This window comes from Camelus ferus, chromosome 7, assembly GCF_009834535.1.
Source record: "Camelus ferus isolate YT-003-E chromosome 7, BCGSAC_Cfer_1.0, whole genome shotgun sequence".
Lineage (NCBI taxonomy): Eukaryota > Metazoa > Chordata > Mammalia > Artiodactyla > Camelidae > Camelus > Camelus ferus.
Window position 1 is genome coordinate 8,473,693 of NC_045702.1, and position 19,917 is coordinate 8,493,609.

General features: G+C 41.2%; 1 protein-coding gene across 1 annotated transcript; it reads right to left on the minus strand.

Moving 5' to 3' along the window:
* Positions 1-2,267: 2,267 nt before the first annotated feature.
* Positions 2,268-19,692, minus strand: LOC102507873 (60S ribosomal protein L29). Its single transcript, XM_032484377.1, is given in 3 exon segments — positions 2,268-2,315; positions 2,361-2,819; positions 19,682-19,692. Coding segments are annotated over 2 exon segments (459 nt in total). The 5' UTR covers positions 2,772-2,819; positions 19,682-19,692.
* Positions 19,693-19,917: the final 225 nt, after the last annotated feature.

A 19,917-nucleotide genomic window follows, 5' to 3' on the forward strand; every position in this document is an offset into this window, starting at 1 on the left:
AACAGGGAGTAAAAACTACTGGTATGAGGTCAGGGTTCAGGGTCTTAAGTTGCAAGGATGATGCCAACCAGCTGGGTAAACTTGGGCAAGTCACTTGACCTTTGTCTGATTTTTGTTTCTTCCTCTGAAAATTGAGGAAGCTGAACTAAACAAGAAATTCTCAAACTGTAATGTGTACCACCACTTGCATGTAGTGGAGCAGGCAGCAGTGTTTGCCTGTTTAAAAAATGCAGGTTCCTGGCTCACTCACTGGTTCTAACTCAGTAAATCTAGGGTAGGGCCCTATCTACATATTTAACAAGCACCCAGCTGATTTTGATGTTGATGATCCTTGTGCATAATTTGAGAAACACATGAGTAAATGACCTCATGGGTCCTTCTGGCTTTGGCATGTTATTTCGGTAGAGTTGGAAAAAGAGATGTCACAGGGAGGGAACATGGGGAGAGAAAAAGCAGAGAGGGGAAATCACTCAACAGTTAGGACAAATGATGGAGAGTCTTTTAAAAAGCCTGTTGTATCAATATTCCCCTTTTGAAAACCCCCATGATCTGGTCCAGAGAAACCTGGATTCCGCAAGGAGCCCTTGCAAAAGCTGGTCTATTTTCCGCTAGCCCACAGAAAATATCGCTCCCGAAATCCCCAGCCCCATGGCCCACAAGTGAGTACACCAGAGATGAAATGCAACGTGCAGAATGCTTCCCTACCCTCCAGATCCACAGTTTCCCCATGGCTCACTTGGGGTACAAGAGGACAAAGGAGGATTTGACTGGATTAAACCCAGGCCACATCAGCGCTCAGAGCAGAATCCTCTCAATTCTGCTGTTGGGATCCCAGCTCAGTGTGACAATACCTCCCTCTTGCGGCGAAGAACGGGACTCCACCTGGCGAGGAGAACCAACGCCAGGGGCGGAAACAGCCTGGAAAGACCCAAAGTTCTCTGGGATCCAAGGGAGGAGGGTAAGAGAAGGAGGAAAATAAAGATACTACCAGAGGGACACTCTTCATTGTCTCTTTCTACTTTACCATTCGTTTCTGCCTCCCAAAGCCAGTCCTCCCACTTATCGTTTCCCTCTATTAATAACTTTTTCCTAATGCTGAAGTTATGACCTTGACCCCTGTAGGAGCCCATTAACTTGTATTCTGCTCTGTGGTCAGGAATGGAACCTTAAACATGCCAGGGCTTGGTTACAAGAAGAAAAAGCAAAGCATGTGACCAAAGCAGCACAAGTCTAGATACACAACTAGTTTTTTGGTTTCATAAACTCTTTAAAAATTAATCAAGTTACACAGAAAAATGCACAAATCATAAATGTATAGCTCAATTAATTTTCACAAGGTGAGCACACTCGTGCAACCAGCATCCAGATCAAGAAACAGACCATTATTAGCATTTCCCTAATGCCCCCATCATGGTCCCTTTCAGTCACAACTCATCTGCAAGGTAACAGCTAGTCTGACTTTTAACATCATAGATTAATTTTGTCTGCTTTTGGATTTCATATAAAAGGAATCAAATAATATGTACTCGTGTATCTGACTTTTGCTGAATATTGTGAAGTTGATCTATGTTGTTGCATGTGATCCACTCTCATTGCTGCGGTATACCGTTGTAAAAACATACCACAATTAATTTTATTGATGTTGGTATTTGGGGCATTTCTTGTTTGGGGTTATTATAAAAATGCTTCTATGAACATTTTTCCACATAGTTTTTGGGAAATATAAGTACACATTTCTGTTGGCTTATAGTCAGAAGTAGAATTGCTGGGTCATAAGATCGCTTAAAAAATTTTTTTTTTAATTGAAGTACAGTCAGTTACAATGTGTCAATTTCTGATATACAGTACAATGTCCCAGTCATGCATATACATACATATATTTGTTTTCATATTCTTTTTCATTAAAGGTTATTACAAGATACTGAATATAGTTCCTTGTGCCATACAGAAGAAACTTTTTAAAAATAAGATTGCTTTAGTTGATACTACCAAACAGATTTCCAAAGTGTTGTAAGCACTAATTTACATTCCCATCAGCAAGGTATGAGAGTTTCCATTGCTTCGTGTTCTTGGCAAGTTGGTATATTGTTTTGCATTTTAGTCATCCTGGTGGGTGGGTAATTGTATTGCCTTGTAGTTTTTTTTGACTGACAGATCCTGCCTCAGGTTTATTTGTACAAACAGCACAGGTAGACACGAGCCCCATGTAGACAGCAGCCCAGGGGTCACACTAGTCTTTCTATCCTTACAGCAATAGATGAAAGCCTCTACTCTGGAGCCTTTGTGGGGGCCTGGACACCTTCGGGAGCCTGAGCCTGAGCCTGAGCCTTAGCTGCAGCTGCAGCTGCATCTGAAGCTGCAGCCGCATCTGAAGCTGCAGCCTTGGTCTGAGCCTTATCCTTGGCCTTTGGGTGACAGAGCCTGAGACCCTTGGCGATGTGGGCAAGAGCACATTTCCCGAGCTTGGGATGAGCAATGTAGGCAAGTCGACTGAACTTGTGGCTGTTGCCCTTTGGAATATTGGGCTTGACCTTCTTGGGCTTTATGAGAGCCTTGACAGCCTCAGCACGTGCACTCATGGCCTTGGCGTTGTTGGCCTGCATCTTCTTCAGGTCCTTTGTGTTGTGCTTCTTGGCAAAGCACATGTTCCTCAGGAACTTGGGGTCTACCCCCTTAAGAGATTCGTATCATTGTGATTGGGGTTTTTTGATGCCATTTCTGTGCCATTTTCGGGACTGGTTGTATGTGATATGGTTCTTCGACTTGGCCATGCCTGCACCTGGAGGATGAGAGCGCAAATCAGGGCTGGGGGCCTACCGCTGCCACCCTTGTGGAGCCGGGAGATCCCGAATCACCTGGGACTGGAAAAGAAAGAGCACCTTGTAGTTTTAATTTACATTTCCCTGATGACAAATGGAATTGAACACCTTTTCATGAGCTTATCAGCCACTTGGTTTGGATATCTTCTTTTGTCAAGTTCTTATTCAATGCATTCAGGCAAACAAGTTAAAGCCTAAATTTACCTGCCCTGAGTGATAAGAGCATTCTTCAGTATTCAATTTAATCCCAAATAAGCATGTTCTATTCATGGGCTACATTGAGAGATGGCCCTTATACTTGTGTGATAATTTACATATCATTTGGTTAACTCAAATACTCTGAAAAGTAGAAGGCTGAGGTTATGCTTGTTTTACAGAAGAGGAAGCAGTCTCTGAGAGATTGTGATATGCTCAACCCAGGTGGCAGAACCAAGATCTTCTATCAAGATTTGGCTATTTCCTGACCAAGTGCTCATTCCACTACAGTGGTTTAATCTCCCTATCTCTTAGAACAAATATTTTGTATCACTCCTCCTTTACTACAATGAAATTAAATCTACAGATAATTTCAAAAGATAATCAATGTGTTGTCCCTATGGTATAAAGGAGAAACAAAATAATAATAGTTTAGAGTAAATAATTACTGTAATTACAAATAAAATAATAATCTAATACAAGTATAATTACAAGTGAAATAATAATAGATACTTGAGCACAACTATACTAGTCCATGTAATGAAACAATAGGTACTCTATGATCCAGAAATCTCACTCCTGGGCATATATCTGGAGAAAACTCTTAATTCAAAAAGATACATGCACCCCAATGTTCATAGCAGCACTACTTACAGTAGCCAAGACATGGAAACAATCTAAATGTCCATCAACAGATGACTAGATTAAAAAGTTGTGGTATATTTATGCAATGAGATACTACTCAGCCATAAAAAAGAATAAAATAATGCCATTTGCAGCAATATGGATGGAACTGGAGATCATTATTCTAAGTGAAGTAAGCCAGAAAGAGAAAGAAAAATGCCATATGACATCACTTATACGTGGAATCTAAAAAAAAAAAGACAAATGAATTATTTATGAATCAGAAACAGACTCATAGACACAGAAAACAAACTTACAGTTACCAGGGGAGAAAGGAGATGATGACGGGTAAATTGACAGTTTGAGATTTGCTCGACTAACTACTATATATAAAATAGATAAAGTTTCTTCTGTATAGCACAGGGAACTATATTCAATATTTTGTAGTAACCTATAAGGAAAAAAATATGAAAAGGAATATACATATATATATATGTATGACTGAAGCGTTATGCTATACACCAGAAATTGACACAACATTGTAAACTGACTATACTTCAATAGAAAAAATGAAAAAAAAAAAAAAGAAATAATAGGTGCTTAAAGCAGGCTCACTATAAACACAAGCAGCCCCAAATAAAGACAAGCACAAATGGTTGTTCTGATAACTTTAATTCCACACATTGCTGACCCTGGCGTGATTTTCCAAATTGGTGAACAGCTTTAGATAAAATTCTGAACAAAACGAAGTACAATCATCCCTTAAGTTACATAGTCCTTGTATTCCTGAGAAACTCACTGTGTTTGTAATCCATGTAAAGATATTTTGTGTTTGTATGAAAAAGAGATTTAGCAGTTTTAGACAGATAATTATGGACAGTTTTTCAGCTATGTGAATATCTGAGGATATATTCAAAAGTTGGATAGGATGTAGGACAAGCCTTCATTTTGCAGGATTGTCACATTCATTGCAGGATATCTTAGAGGGTCTGGCCCATGCCCTCTATCATCTCGGGGTTTTTTTGTTTGGTTGGATTTTGGGGTGGGGGTAGGCAATTAGGCTTATTTTTATTTATTTATTTAAGTGGAGGTCCTGGGGATCAAACCCAGGACCTCGTGTATGCTATACATTCCTATATCCTCCCCATGCCCTCTAAATGGGAGTAGTGTCAGCCAGTCATTGTGACAACCCCAAACTCCTTGGAGCAGTACTGCTCATACTGAGAGCTCCACACTACGTGCTTTGTACAGCACAGCCCTTGCCTGAAGTATGAACTGTGACCAAAAAGCTGGGCTTCAGTCTGGGAAAGATCTGAGTTCAGCAGTCAGCCATTCATTCTCTGTAAGACTCTCAGCAAGTCACTTAACATCTCTGAGCCTCAGAGTCTCCAGCTATGAGGCTGGCCTCTGCCTCTCGTAGCAGCAGCAGTTACTCTGTGTCCCTGAAGCTGCGGCGGGTTGTACGGAGAGAGGCTCCACCCCTCACACTCCATCACTCAACCCTCCAGTCCACCTACCACCCCGTCCTGCCCCTTGTTGGCAGCACTTTGCAAGGTTGATCAGTTATGCCTGCATATAGTGCTTTTGATCTTCCCAGTTCCTGTTTACAAATATGTTCAGCAATAGATGGTGTAGAAGATATTAGCATGAACACTTAGACAAGAAGTATCAAAATACAAATCTATTGCCTCCGTGGAAAATACTCCTTAAGGCCTTAGCAATTGAAAAAAATTCACTGTTTGACACTTTCTCAACTCTAAATGAATTTCCTCATCATGGCCAAAATTCTTGGTAAATATAACATTTTCCCATTGGGATCCCAGCTGCAGGCTCTGCTAACAACGTGCCTTTTTGAAATTGGTGATAATTGGACTGCTTGGAAAATAGAAACCATGAAAACAAATATACATATGTATATGTATGACTGAACTATTATGCTGTACACCAGAAATTGATACATTGCAAACTGACTATACTTCAATTAAAAAAATAAAAATAAATAAATAAAAATAGAAATCAAATTATTGAGTGGTATCACAGTGGATTCAAAAGTATTACTAGAACTTAAATTCAAAGGTCCAGGGGGAGAGGGTATAGCTCAAGTGGTAGAGCACATGCTTGGCATGCTTGAGGTCCCGGGTTCAATCCCCAGTACCTCCTCTAAAAATAGATAAATCTAATTACTTCCCCTCACCAAGAAAAAAAAATTTAAAAAAACCAAGATACAATAATAAATAAATAAATAAAATTTTTAAAAAGGTCCAGGGTGCAGAATAGAAACATAATAGGGACATATATGAACTAAACTGGAGTATAAATTTTTTAAAAATTAGTAAAGTAACATGAACTTCTGCAAATATAAAATTAACATGTATCAACAATTTTATTTAACTCATTAATTAGTGAAAAAACAATAGGATGTTAAAAGCAATTCAAGTGAGAATTTAACACACTAGATAACATACTTTTACAGTTTGATGAACAGAAATCATTTGCATTACTATGGACAAAAATCATTTGTATTTCTCTCGATTTAGCTTCCACCTCTAAAGGTTGTTAAAAAACAAAACAAAACAAAACAGAAAAACCTGATATTAGTTTTCTACTGCTGCTGTAACAGATTACCAAAAACTTGGTAGCTTAAAACAACACAAATTTATGATCTTACAGTTTATTGGGAGTATCTTACAGCTGGAGGGCAGAAGTCCATAATGAGTTTCACTTGGCTATAATCAAGGTGTCAGTCAAGCTGTGTTCCTTCTGAAGGGTCTAGAGGGGGAATCTGTTTCTTGCTTTCCTCACTTTCTAGAGGCCACTCCTATTCTTTGGCTCCTGGTCCCCTTCCTTCATCTTCAGAGCCAGTAACAGTCGGTTGAGTCTTTTTCACTTTGCAGCACCCTGGGTTCTCTGATTACATTGTCACATCTTCTCTTTGACTCTGACTCTCCTGTCTCCTTCTTTCACTTCTAACGACCCTGGTGATTAGACTATCCTGGGTTATCCAGGAAGGTCTCCCCATCCCAAGATCCATCAATGCTGTAAACTCTTGTAAGAATAAGATAATCCCTGAGGAGTCCGTGAGAGACCACACCTTGCAGTCCCCCAAAAGGACACTCGGTCATCTCTTTTGCCCTTTTCTCAGTCTTGGAAAATTTTTCCTGATGATGCCAAGGCTCATAACAAGGATGACTATGCAAAACACAAAATCAGGCAGCCCTGGGACCACAGCCCTGAGCAGGGTAGCAGTTGCCCCTATTATCAGGCCATGGTCACTGTCCCTGCCTAGCTGATGTGGCTTGTTTCCTTTGGCCTCTGCTAGCATTTGGGTTTTCCAATCCTGGTAACTGATTGATCAAATTCCCTTTCCTCCACCCCAGAGCAGAAACACTTAGTCCATAAACAGGAAAAGTTAGAAGGCAACAAAAAGGGAAAAGAGGCATATAGGTAAGGCACAAACAAAGCCAGACCTTAACCATTTTATGAGCCAAACCTTAACCATTTTATGCTTTTGTGTCGACTTGGTATTGTCCCAGGGCTGGGGCAGGGAGTGGGGGGCGATAGAGAGTGTGGTGGAGATGTCTCTCCACACTGCCCTCTTCTTCCCACTCATTTGGCTCTCATGATATAAGGGAGAGCCAAGAATTCCCCTGTCACAAGTCCAAGACAGCTTCATGCTATTAACTAAATGGCCACAGCAAAATGGGAAGTACCTGGCCACTTTCTGGGGGGTGGGGGGAGGGAGGTAATTAGTTTTATTTAGTTAATCATTTTATTTAATGGAGGTACTGGGGATTGAACCCAGGACCTTGAGCATGCTAAGGGCACACTCTGCCCCTGAGCTACACCCTCCCCCCGGCCACTCTTGATCAAGCCACCATTTTTCATACTACTCCTGCTCAAACTCCTGCTTAACACTGAATTTTCACATTTCTCAGTTATTTATCTCACCTCTCCTAAGCAAATCCTCTTAAATAAATGGCCATCAACCAAGACGTAATCAGAAGCTGCCTGATGGAAGCCAGAAGGTCACTTCAGTCAAAGCCAAAGTAACTCATTCCTTCCCTGAGCAAAAGCTGATTGAGCCTCTGCTGAGTGCAAGGTCCCAGGTCAGGCTCTTCTGGGAGGGGCTTCCAGTCCAGTGGGTGGAGAGGTAAGGGGGAAGTCACATGTCCAAAAGCAACAGGTGAGAGAGAGGGAAGAAAAGGATTCCAGGGTGAGGGGACAGCAGCAGAGAAAGCACAAAGATGTGGACACAGAGGATGCGTTCTGGGCTGGAAATTTCAGACAGAAAGTTCAATCTATTAGTTCAAGCTCTGGATAAATGGAACAGTGCCACAGAAGATGAGACTGAAGAAGGGGAGGAGGACCAGATTAATGTGTGTGCGTTCTGTCTTGGGTTGAGTCCTTCATTCACTAGGTATTTATTTAGTGCTTTGTATGCACCCAGGACCGAGTCAAGCACTGCCAGTGGCTCTACCTTCAATAAGCCACAGTCCAGGGAGGGGAAAGAGCTAAGCAAATAAATATTCTCTTTAGACTGAGATAATGGAAAAAGACGTGTGCTTTAAGTGCAGAGAAAAAGACCCACAAACTCTGCCCCCAAGGAACGGGCGGAGGAAGGAGGGCCACACAGAAGATTTTGCAAAGGCTATATAATTAATAATATACTTCCTGGGTAATAAGTAGATGAGAAATTATGGAATGATAACTCATGGTCTCTTCCAAGGCCCCATGCTTTTAGTCATTCTAAAGGCACAGAACTCATCACATCTAGTCTAAATGGGTCCTTGATGGCTCCGTTCCCACTGCATCAGGATAGTCTGAGGCCAGATTTAAATCCGGCACAAACTGACTTCTCTTCAGCTCCATTCATTTGCCTCCCGCATCACATGTCTTGGACTGGTTTCTCTCCGCCCTGTAGTTCTGCAGTGTAGCCCAGGTTTTTGTTTCTCCCAGTTTCTGACCTTGGACTCACTGTCTGGCTGCAGCTCTTTAAAGTGCTGATTCTGTGAAAGGCCTTAGGGTCACGCGAACTGCCTCTACCAGTTACTCAGTAACTAACTTGCAAACTTGGAGATTCCCAGTCAGGCAAGAAGGAAAAGCTTACAGGCACTGTGCATTTGCTCCACTTGGCTAACTCAGCATTGTAAAGAAAGTTTCTCTTTTCAGAGGTGAATTCCAGATTTTACAGCCAGTGGAGCCCACAGTTCTGAGCCCATACGTGCCACTGCCACCCTCCCCCAGTGCTGGCCAAGTCCACAGTGTCTTCCCCTCACCTTCTCAACTACATCAGAGACCCTACAGTTTTGTGGCATCCTGCCTAATTTTTTTGACCCTCTGGGACCCATGTTTTTTGGGCAAGGAAAATCAGAATGCCTTACAGGGAAACTCTGAAATGGCCTGTGCCCCTCATGCAGCCAGAAAGACCCTGTACAGATACAGCCTTGCTGGATTCCTCATGGGACCATTTGGAATAAAAGACCCTAGCTGGCATTGGCCGACGGCCACTGCAGCTAAAGAAGGGGTTAATGAGCCTGTCTTTTGTGGAATTCTGTTTCCTGGCTCTGAATTTGACCTGTTTGCAAATATCCAGGAGGGATTGAACATAATTATGCTATAAACCAGCCTGGACCCTGAAGGAGATGGCCTTACAGAAATGGTGGCCCTGAGGGTATGAGCAGGCTGGCTAACCGCCTACACCTGCTCACCGGTCTGGCCAAGTCCAGAATCTGGCTGGGGCCTATCCACGGCACAGAGGTCCAGGGAAATGACTATAACTGTGCACATGACCGTAGAGACAGATGTCAATTATACTGTGGGTGGGACTTGCTCCATGCCCTTCCCCAAATAACCTGCCAGTTCCAATCCTGTTTATACCCTCCCCTTTTTCTTCATGCCTCACCCTATTTGCCTGCAGGAATTTACCCATGGTTCAAGACACACAAGTTTCTAGGTGTTGAGCCCTCTTATCAAATAAGGCCGATCCATGGGGCTCAGATACCGAAACACCCAGACTTCTGATCTTGGTGAATGTCGCCTCCAAATGTGGTCTACTAGGCATAAGAGGTTCGAAAGGGGTTTGTCCTCCCCCTGCCATCCCGACAGCTGGCCATGGAACTTGTGAATCCACTGACATTTTTATCACCCACTTGTCATGATGATACGAGCAATGACCTGTTTTAAGATGCTAGGGTAGTGCTCTGAAACCTCAGGTGGCGGTGTCTCTTTAGCTACCTGCTGCTTGTCAGCACTACTTACAGGCCTCATAGTCAGGTGCACAACCATCCTCCCACTACCAATTACTTCCTGATCCCTGCTCTTATCTGACCCGTCCCAGACCACTGGCCAACACGTGAGGAGTAAAGAACTCCTCATGGGACAGTGACTGTCTGAGTCATCACCCTTATTCCCACTGCTGCTCATATTTATATAAACTGTCCAGCACAAGGAAAAGAACTACTTAGGCGCTTTATAAACACTATTTTCATTATTGTTATGCTATGTGATGATCCCTAAATAGACAGTTTTTCAATTCCAGGACCTTATTTCTTCTAATTGTCAGTCAAACATTCCTAATGTCTTTCCAATTCAGCCTGGTTAATGTATTCCCTCCAAATCAGATTTTTCCTCCCCACTTCTCTCTTTCTGTTACCATTCTCTCAGTCTTTGGGATTAAAAACCTGAGAGTCTCACCTCCAAATCCTCCCTAACAATCGTGTCTCATATTTCATCCATTACCTGATACCTCAAATTCTTTTTGAATGTTTCCCTAACCCAGCAGTTCTCAACCCTGATTGTACCTTAGAATTATTAGAGGAACAATCTTAAAATTACAGATGGGGGTCACGCCTTTATACGGTTGTGCAGATTGTTCAGTGTGAGTGGGTGGTTGATCCAGTTCATGTTCCACTTGCTTAAGCCATTGCCCCCAGCGAGGAGCTGCATTTGATGAGAGGAAGGGGAGCCTTTGAATTCACACAAAGGCACAGTACAGACCAAGAAAGCCCTGGCCATCTTCTGAGACTCTGATTCAGCAGACCTAGGGAATTATATTTTAAATAGTTTCAGTGAAATACAGGGGCTTTACTGCCAAATCATTGCCTCCCCTTCCCTCTCTTTTTTTTTTTTTGTGCTATTTTTGTTATACATATTACATCTATGTATGTTCTAAGCCCAATAATACATTGTTACAATGATTACTTTTAAAGAAGCTTAGAGAAGGAGAGCAAATACATATTACAGAATTGGTTCTATTAACCTTTGATTTGCCCCTCCTGTTTCTCTTTATTTCTTTCTATGGATTTGAGTTTCCATTGGTATCATTTCCTCACTTCAAATCAGCTTTGCTCCCACCTGCCTCCTTTGTGCTGTTATTGTCAAATATGTTACACTTTTGCATGTTATAGCCCCAACAAGACAATTCTATACATTATTTTATTTTATTTTTTGTGGGGAGAAATAATTAGGTTTGTTTGTTCGTTTGTTTGTTTTAATGGAGGTAGTGGGGATTGCACCCAGGACCTCATGCATGCTAAGCACACACTCAAGCACTGAGCCATACCCTCCCCCATACATATTATTTTATGCCTTTGCTTTTTTTTTTTTAAGCAATATATAACTCAATACCATAAAATTCACTCTTGGATCACTGTTGATGGCTATTGCTTGTTGGCCATTTATATATCTTCTGGGGAGAAACATCTATTCAGATCCTTCGCCCACTTAAAAAATTGGATTCTTCTTTTTATTGTTGAGTTGTAGAAGTTCTTTAAATATTCTAGATACAAGTCCTCTACCAAATACATGATTTACAAATATCTTTTCCCATTCTGTGGGTTGTCTTTTTACTTTCTTGATGGTGTCCTTTAAAGTACAAAAGATTTTAACTCAAAAAAGTTTTAAATGTCAATGATTCCAATTTATCAAATTTTTTCCCTTGTTACTTGTGCTTTTTGAGTCATATTTAAGAAGTCATTCCCTGATCCAAGGTTGTGAAGATTTACCCCTATGTTTTCTTGTAAGAGTTTTATAGTTTTAGCTCCTTGATTTGTCTTGAGTTAGTTTTTGTATGTGATGTGAAGTTGGGGGCCCAACTTCATTCTTTGACATGTGGATATACAGTGGTGTCAGCACCATTTGCTGTAAAGACGATTCTTTCCCCAGTAAATGGTCTTGGCACTTACATCCATGTCCTAGGGCTGCTATAACAAATTACTACAAACTGAGTGGCTTAAAACAACAGAATTTTCTTTCTCTCACAGCTCAAGAGACCAGAATCCAAAATCAGGGTATCAGCAGGGTTGATTCCTTCTAGAGGCTTGGAGGGAGAAACCATCCCATGCCTCTCCCCTAGCTTCTGGTGGCTGCTGGCAATCCTTGGTGTTCCTTGGCTTGTAGTTGTATCACTCCAATCTCTTACCTCCATCGTCACATTGCATTCTCCCTGTGTGTCTGTGTCTCTTCTTTTAGGACACTAGTCATTGGATTTAGGACCCATCCTAATCCAGTATGACCTCACCTTAGTATAACTACGGTTGACCTTTGAACAATTGGAGGGTAGAGGTGCCATCTTAATCCAATCCAGCATCAATTCTAAGTCCCAAGTCTCATCTAAATTTCAATTCCCAAAGTCCCAAATCATATCATCTAAATTATCTAAATAAGTATGAGTGAGACTCCGGATATGGTCCATTCTGGGACAAAATTCCTCTCAGGCCACAAACCTGTTAAACCTAGAAAATAAGTTCTCTGCTTCCAAAATACTATGGTGGGACAGGCATCTGATAGACACTCCCATTCTGAAAGGGAGAAAAATGAAAGGAATAGAAGAGTTACTGGTCGAAAGCAAGTCCACAGTCCATCAGAGCTAATTCCATTAGATTTCAAAACCTGAAAGTAATCCTCTGTGGCTCTGTGCTCTATCCTCTGTATCCTCCGGGATGACCCCATCTTCTCTGGCCTCAGAATCTTCCTCAGAATCTTCCTCAATTTCATCCCATCTCTGTCCCTTGCAGCACAGGCTGACAGTGTTTTTTCTATTGGTGTAAAATTCTCAAAAACCTTCTTGGTCCTCTGTGATGTCAAGGAGATCCACACCGTTAGACATAAGGGTTCTCCACTGGTTCTTCCTGGAAAACCCCATCTCTATTCTTGGCTTTTGCTGAAATGGTGGATTGGATTTATAAGTCACACACAGAATCTCTTTAGCAAATGGTTGTCCAGAAACACCTTTGGTGTTCTCTCCAGAACATCTTTTCTCATCTTATGCAATACAGATATGCTGAGAGTTTTCCAAATCATCAAGTTCTGATCCTTCGTTGCTTAATGGTTCCTTTTTTTGATGTATCTCTTTCTTCTTGCATTTTGCTATGAGCTAGGAGAAAGTAGGCTATGCCTTGAATGTGTCAGCACTTTACATCAAATTTGGGAAGTTTTCAACCATTACTTCTTTGACTATTTTTTTTCTCTTTGTCTTTCCTCTCCTTCTAGTACTACCATTCCACATATGTTGGTGCACTTACTGGTGTCCCACACCTCTCCAAGGCTCTGTTCCTTTTTATTCATTCCTTTTTCTCTTTGTTTTTATGATTGCATAATCTCTATTGATCTACCTTCAAGTTCACTGATTCTTACTTCTGACAGATCAAATCTTCTGTTGAGTTCCTCCAGTGAATTTTTTGTTTTGGTTATTGTACTTTTTGACTCCAGAATTTCCATTTGATTCTTGCAGTTTCTCTTTACTAATATTGTCTATTTGATGAGACATTGCCATCATAAATCCTTTAAATCTTTAGGTGTGGTTTCCTTTGATTCTTCGAATATATTTATTATAAATGCTTTAGAGTCTTTGTCTGCTAATTGCACCATCTGGGCTCCTCAAGGTAGTTTCTATTGCTTGCTTTTTTCCCCCGTGTATGCGTCATACTTTACTGTTTCTTTGCATGTCTCATAATTTTTTATTGAAAGGTGGACATTTTTGATAATAGATTGTAGCAATGATGGATGCTGATTTCCCACCAGAGGGTTGGAGCTATAGTTGGTTGCTTCACCATTTGTTTATTTGTTTAATGGTTTGGCTGAACTAATTTTGCAAAATCTATTTCCCCTGCGGCATGCAGCCCTGATGTCCCTGCTCAGATATTTCCCCCTCATTTTCATTTTTTAGCCTGGCTACCTGGGGTCCCCCTGGCTTGGCCTTAGCTACTTATCAGTCACAGATTGTACATAGGGCCCCTAGCCAGTCATATTTTTAACCTTTTCATTGGATGTGTGAGGTTGCTGTCACAGCTCAGGGAGTTTACTTTTTTGCCCCATTTTTGTCCAGAGCCTAATAGCTTGGATGTTCCCTCTCTGATCATTCCTAATAGGGTGCAGCCTCTGGCATGTCCACAGTCGCCTGGACTGCCAGGGATGAGTATGATTTTACTCTGAAGCCTTATTTCCTAGGAGTCGCTCCTGGTCAGAGTAGCTTACTATTCAGTCAATGTTTGGTTAGAGGTTGTGTTTAAGCCCCTCATGCCATGAGGGGCCCTGTGTTAATGGGCCAGTGTGTGGCTCGGGGAAGTTCTCAAGTCTGCAGCATACCCTGCGCTGATTGCCCCTGAGTGGGAGCAGCCAGGCGTGAGTGTTCAGCCTTCCTGATCTTCAGAGTTGAATGGGCTTCCAGGAGGGCTCTTCTTGGCTTCCTCTTTCCCTGGTTCTCTATTAAATTTCTAGCCACTCTGCCATTTTGCTTGTGTCGTGGAGCTACCAGCTCCCCTTCATTGCTCTACATCAGGATCTCTGTTGTTTTCCACGGCACCATTAGACGGAGTCCTCTAGGCTCTGTTCCAATAGTCTCAAGTGGAGCTCTAAAGCTCTTGTCCTTATGGGTTGCCTTTTAGCTTGGTGGAACTGCGTGCCACTGCATCAGAGCTGGGGGTGGTGCCCCACTTTTCTTTGAGTGATCCCCTGCTCTGTAAGTGGTGGGGGAAGGAAGCTACTGATCTTCTCTGCCTATTCCTCCTGGTGTAGAACCCCCACCCTACAAACTGGCTTAGGGGAGGCATGGAGTGATGGGGCCCCAGTATTCGCAGCCTGCCTTGCCTATAATAGAGTTTCCGCAACAGGGTGCTGAGGGCATGAGAAGCTCTGACAGCTGCTTCTCCCAGGGTGAAACTGTAGCCGCAGACTGGGAGCTGGGAGGAATCTTCTTGTTAAGACTAGAGCTCTCCAGGAGAGCTTCCGTAACAAGGGGCTGGGAGAGGAGGGCTAAGGGAATACTGGGTTTTGGCTCATATCAAATAGACTCTCATCATTCTTCCTAAAATGTAAATTTTCTTGTATAATATTTTTCTGTTTGTTCTATGCCCTTAGAACAATTTCAAGGGGTTGTAAATGAGAGTCTGTGTTTTGTTTTACAGGTTTTACCAGCTGAGTTGTTGTTTTGTTGGGGAGAGGGTCCACCTAACTCCTTACTCTGCCATTCTGGAAGTTCAACCCCCTCTGTATTGTGTGTAGAACAATGCCTATTGGGGTAAGTGCTCAACCGATGATAACTGTGTTATATTTTGTTTCTCACTATTTATCCTTTAAGATTCAGTGGTTTTCACCTCCTCAGTGAAGCCTTCCTTAGGGTGCAAAGCCCATGACAGCAAGCCTGCCTCTGATTCCAGTAGCGTTTATTAGGTGCTGCTTTGCCCAGTTCTGTGGACCAGTGCTGCCTCCTTGGCTGGGGCATGAGATGCTCCTCTGCTTTTTTTATATTCCCAACACATCTGATGCTCTGTAACTATTTGTTAAATGATATGAGACACAGAGAAGTATAAGTAATAGAGGAAGAGTTTGTACCTGACAATTATGTAACTAATCCCATTGACACATCCACTCAATAGGCTATTTTTAAAAATAATAATTTTATCATAATTCACATGCCATTATAATTCACACGCCATTATAATTCACACATTTAAAGTGTCCAAGTCAATGGTTTTTAGTACATTCACAGACTTTCACAATGATCAATACAGTTTTAGAACAATTTCATCACCCTCATTAACAGTCATTCATTCCCCATTTTACTTCAAGCTCCCATCCCTAGGTAAATCCACCTTCTGTTTCCATGGATTTGGCTATTCTAGACATTTCATACAAATTAAATCATATAATATGTGATCCTTTGTGTCTGACTTCTTTAAGTCAGTATAATGCATTCAAGGTTCATCCAATTTGTATTATGTTTCAGTACTTCATTTCTTTTTATTGCAGAATAATATTTCACTGTATGGATATATTATATTGTTTATCCATTCATCAGCTGATGGACATTTGAGTTGTTTCTATTTTTAGCTGTTATGAATAGTGCTGCTAAACATTCATATCCCAGTATTTGTGTGGACGTGTTCTCATTTCTCTTAGGTATATACTGAGGAGCAGAATTGCTGGATCATATAACTTTATGTCCAAACTTTTGAGGAACTGCCACAATGTGTTCCAAAGCAACTGCACACTCTTACATTTCCACCAGCAGAATATTCCTCAGCCATAAAAAGGAATGAAATCTTATCATTTGCGACAACATGGATGGAGCTAGAGGGTATTATATTAAGTGAAATAAGTTAAAGAAAGACAAATACTATATGACTTCACTTTTATGTAGAATTTAAAAAACAAAATAAATGAACAGACATAACAAAGTAGAAACAGAGTTATGGATACAGATTAAAAACATATTGTTGCCAGAGGGGAGGGCAATGTAGGGAGGAAATATATAGATGAGGGAGATTAAGAGGTACAAATTTCCAGTTGCAAAATAAATGAGTCATGGGTATGAGATATACAATGTGGGGAAGGCAGTCAATAGCCATGAAATATCTTTATATGGTGACATATTGCAACTAGACTTACTGTGATCTTATTGAAATGTATAGAAATATCAAACCACTTTGTTGTGTTACAGGAACTAACATAGTGTTGTAAGTCAATTATACTTTAAAGACAAAAAAACAAACTCATAGAAAAAGAGATCATATTTGTAGTTACCAGAAGTGGGTGGTGGAGGGGGAGGGGGAATTGGATGAAGGCAGTCAAAAGGTACAAACTTCCAGTTATAAAATAAATAAATACAGAGATGTAATATATGACATGATAAATACAATGAACACTGCTGTTAATGTTAATTATGTTATATATGATAGTTGTCAAGAGAGTAAATCCGAAGTGTTCTCATCACAAGGAAAAACATATTTTAAAATTTCTTTAATTTTGTATTTATATGAGATGATGGATATTCACTAAACTTATTGTGATAATCATTTCATGATGTATGTAAGTCAAATCATTCTGTCATGTACTTTAAACAATGCTGTATGTCAATTATATCTCAATAAAACTGGAAGAAAAAATTATGGACATGAAGACTGTACAGAGAAAGAATAAATGCTTATGATGAATGTGCTAATTTGTTAACACATGACATCTACCCAATTCAAATAAATTTTAGCAGAAAAGGGATTTATTGGTCATGAACTTTGAGAAAGTTCAAATGACTAAATCGTAGGAAAGCCAAGGTCATGGTTCAACTTCAAAAAGAGCCAGATCCAGAATTACTGATAGCACTGGGACTCCCTTTACAGCTCTTCAGTCGCTTATTTTAGTTATATGTCCAGAAACAACATCCCTGGCAGCTCCCAAGTTTTACATGTTACAATCCTGACAGTAAGGAGGGGCTGCTCACATGGTCCATGTGTCTATACTCCAAATAGGAGCAAATCCACTGCTTACCCCAGCCCCTCAGAGCACATGCAACCCAGCTATGTGCTTTATATAAAAAGCTATTTTCTGGGGAAAAAAAAAAAGAAGCTATTTTCTGGAAAGATATATAAGAGTTGGTAGTGGTCACTGGGGATGAAGTTGAAGGAGAGAGACTGTTACTTTTTATTTCATACTTTTTAAATCATGTACCTGAATTACTTCTTTTTTAAATTAAAAACAAAATGATCCTTTAATGCTTAGAAGGCAAAAAAAAGTGTGTATAGCAGAAAAGAGAGGAAAGATAACCTTTAAATGCTAGTATGTGACAGGTGCACTAAGAGGATGGAGTCATGCAGGATTGTTTCTTTTTTTCAGTTTTTTTCCCTTTTTTTTTTGGTAAAGTGATTATATAATGTTATACCAAAGATAATTTTTCCCAAAAAAGAGAACCATAGAAAAATTGAAGAAACCCTTCAGAGATGCTTTTGCAAAGCAATAAATAAATACATAAATAATCACCTCCCAAATGAATCATTTGAAGAAAAAAATCTGGATTTCTGTATTTTGGTTTTGCACAAAGTAGAGCTGACCCAGAGTCACTCTGCTCTTCTGGTGCTGGCAGTCATGACTGTTGCCAGCAAGTGTGTGAGCCAGAGAATTGAGTGCAGAAAATTTCCCATTGCGCGTGTTAGCCCAAGTCTGGTTCTAGGGCAATACACTGGGAAACGGGTGAGGTTTTAGAAGCCTAAGGATGATGATAAAGCTCCTTTCGCATAAAATAAATGGGGTTAGGACAAAGTCAGTTTGTCTTCTCCAGTTTTATCGCTGGGCAAGGTCCACCTGGACCCACCTGGGTGCAAGAATCTACTCAGCCACAGACATGGCTGCAGGGATGACCTTGGCTTGCACTTCGCCCGTTAGTGGATTTCCTTCAGTCTCAGCCCCAGCCTTCCCTCTTTCTCCTTTCTCTTCAGTAATATCTCCTTTTATATGGGCCCCATAAGTCTCTTGCTCACTAACCACTAACGAGGCTAATCCCTAATCTCTACATCATGAGCTAACAAAGATCTCTGGTGCTTCTCTCCAGGATGCTTGCCATGGCTTTTACCAGGTCATCCACCAAATCAACATCAAGGAGTGGAAAGGGCAAGATGACTGGACAGGAGATGACTGAAGTGACCACATTCCTAACCAGGGAGTTTAAGAATGGACCGTGCAGATCCAGGCAGGATGAATCAGGGACTGGAAGAGAGCCGGCTCCTTCTCCTCGGCTCCCAGACTCAACCCCCCAGGCTGTGGAAGTGGGAAAGTGACAATGGATGATACGGTATTGGTCTTCCCATGGGACTCTGTGTTATTTTAGAATTCCAAACTTAAGAAACACTTTAACCTTCCTTATATTTGTTTATCTGCATTCTTACTTTAGCTTGGCCAGCATATTTTATACATCAGAGCAAACGCCTTCAGAGTTTGCCTATGTTTACATATTAACATCAGTACATGCCAGGAAAACTCAGAGCATCTGGTTACTTAAGGATATCCCTGAGCTGGGTCTGCCCCTTCTAACACTTCCCCTCAAAAAATCAAGCTGGCTTTCAAGTCGAGAGAACTGGCCAGTTCCTGTTCACAGGGGCATTCTCAGCCTTGTTGTGGTGAATAGGGTGGGACAAAGCAAGTGACAGAGAGTACTGGCCTGGAACCAAAATTCAGAGTGGGCAAACAACAGGAATAGAAAGTTGCCCCTTTGTAAGGCAGACCTGGAAGCGCTAGAGATTCACCTGGTCTCCTGGAATTAATTCACATTTGGTTTTACTTAATGGACTTAATAGTTCCTTTCTCTGGTCCTTCTGCTTCTTTTTTTTTTTTTTTTTTTTTTAGAGTGGGTATTAGGTTTTTAAATTTTATTAACTTAAAAAAAAAGTTTTTTAAATGGAAGTACTGAGGATTGAACCCGCTATCTTGTACATGCTAAGCATGCACTCTACCACTGAGCTATACCCTCTTCCTCCTCTGGTCCTGCTTTAAGCTCAGGCCATTGATGTCCTGAGGTTAGGGGACCAGAGATTCCGTAAGGGGCATAAGATTGGTGTGTGGAGGGGCACAGGGCAGGCACACCTGAGGAGTTCTCAGAGGATGCCAAGGTTTCACATCCTGGAATCAGGCAGTACAGCCCAAACAGAGCCAGGAGCATCTGAGGCTGAGCCAGGATTTAAGGAGAAAGACAGAAGATCCCAGAAACAATTAAGTAACATTGTGAAATGCAAGGAAGCTGGCAAATGCAACGTGGCAGGTTTTGTTCTGGGTATTGAAACTGCAGATCTGATTATGAATAAGATGACACTGCTGGTTCAGGGCAAGGCCTGATAGGCCAGACGACCCTTCAATAGTTCTGACCTCATAGTACCCAGCCTCCTTTCAGTGACTGAAGGAACCAAAAAACGCCCCTCCTTAAGGACAAAAGTATCTCCTATCATAGGTCTGATGCAGGGCCCTGAAACAAGTTTGTTCCTTTAATAGGAGTGTTTCTGCCAAACTGAATCCAATGTCC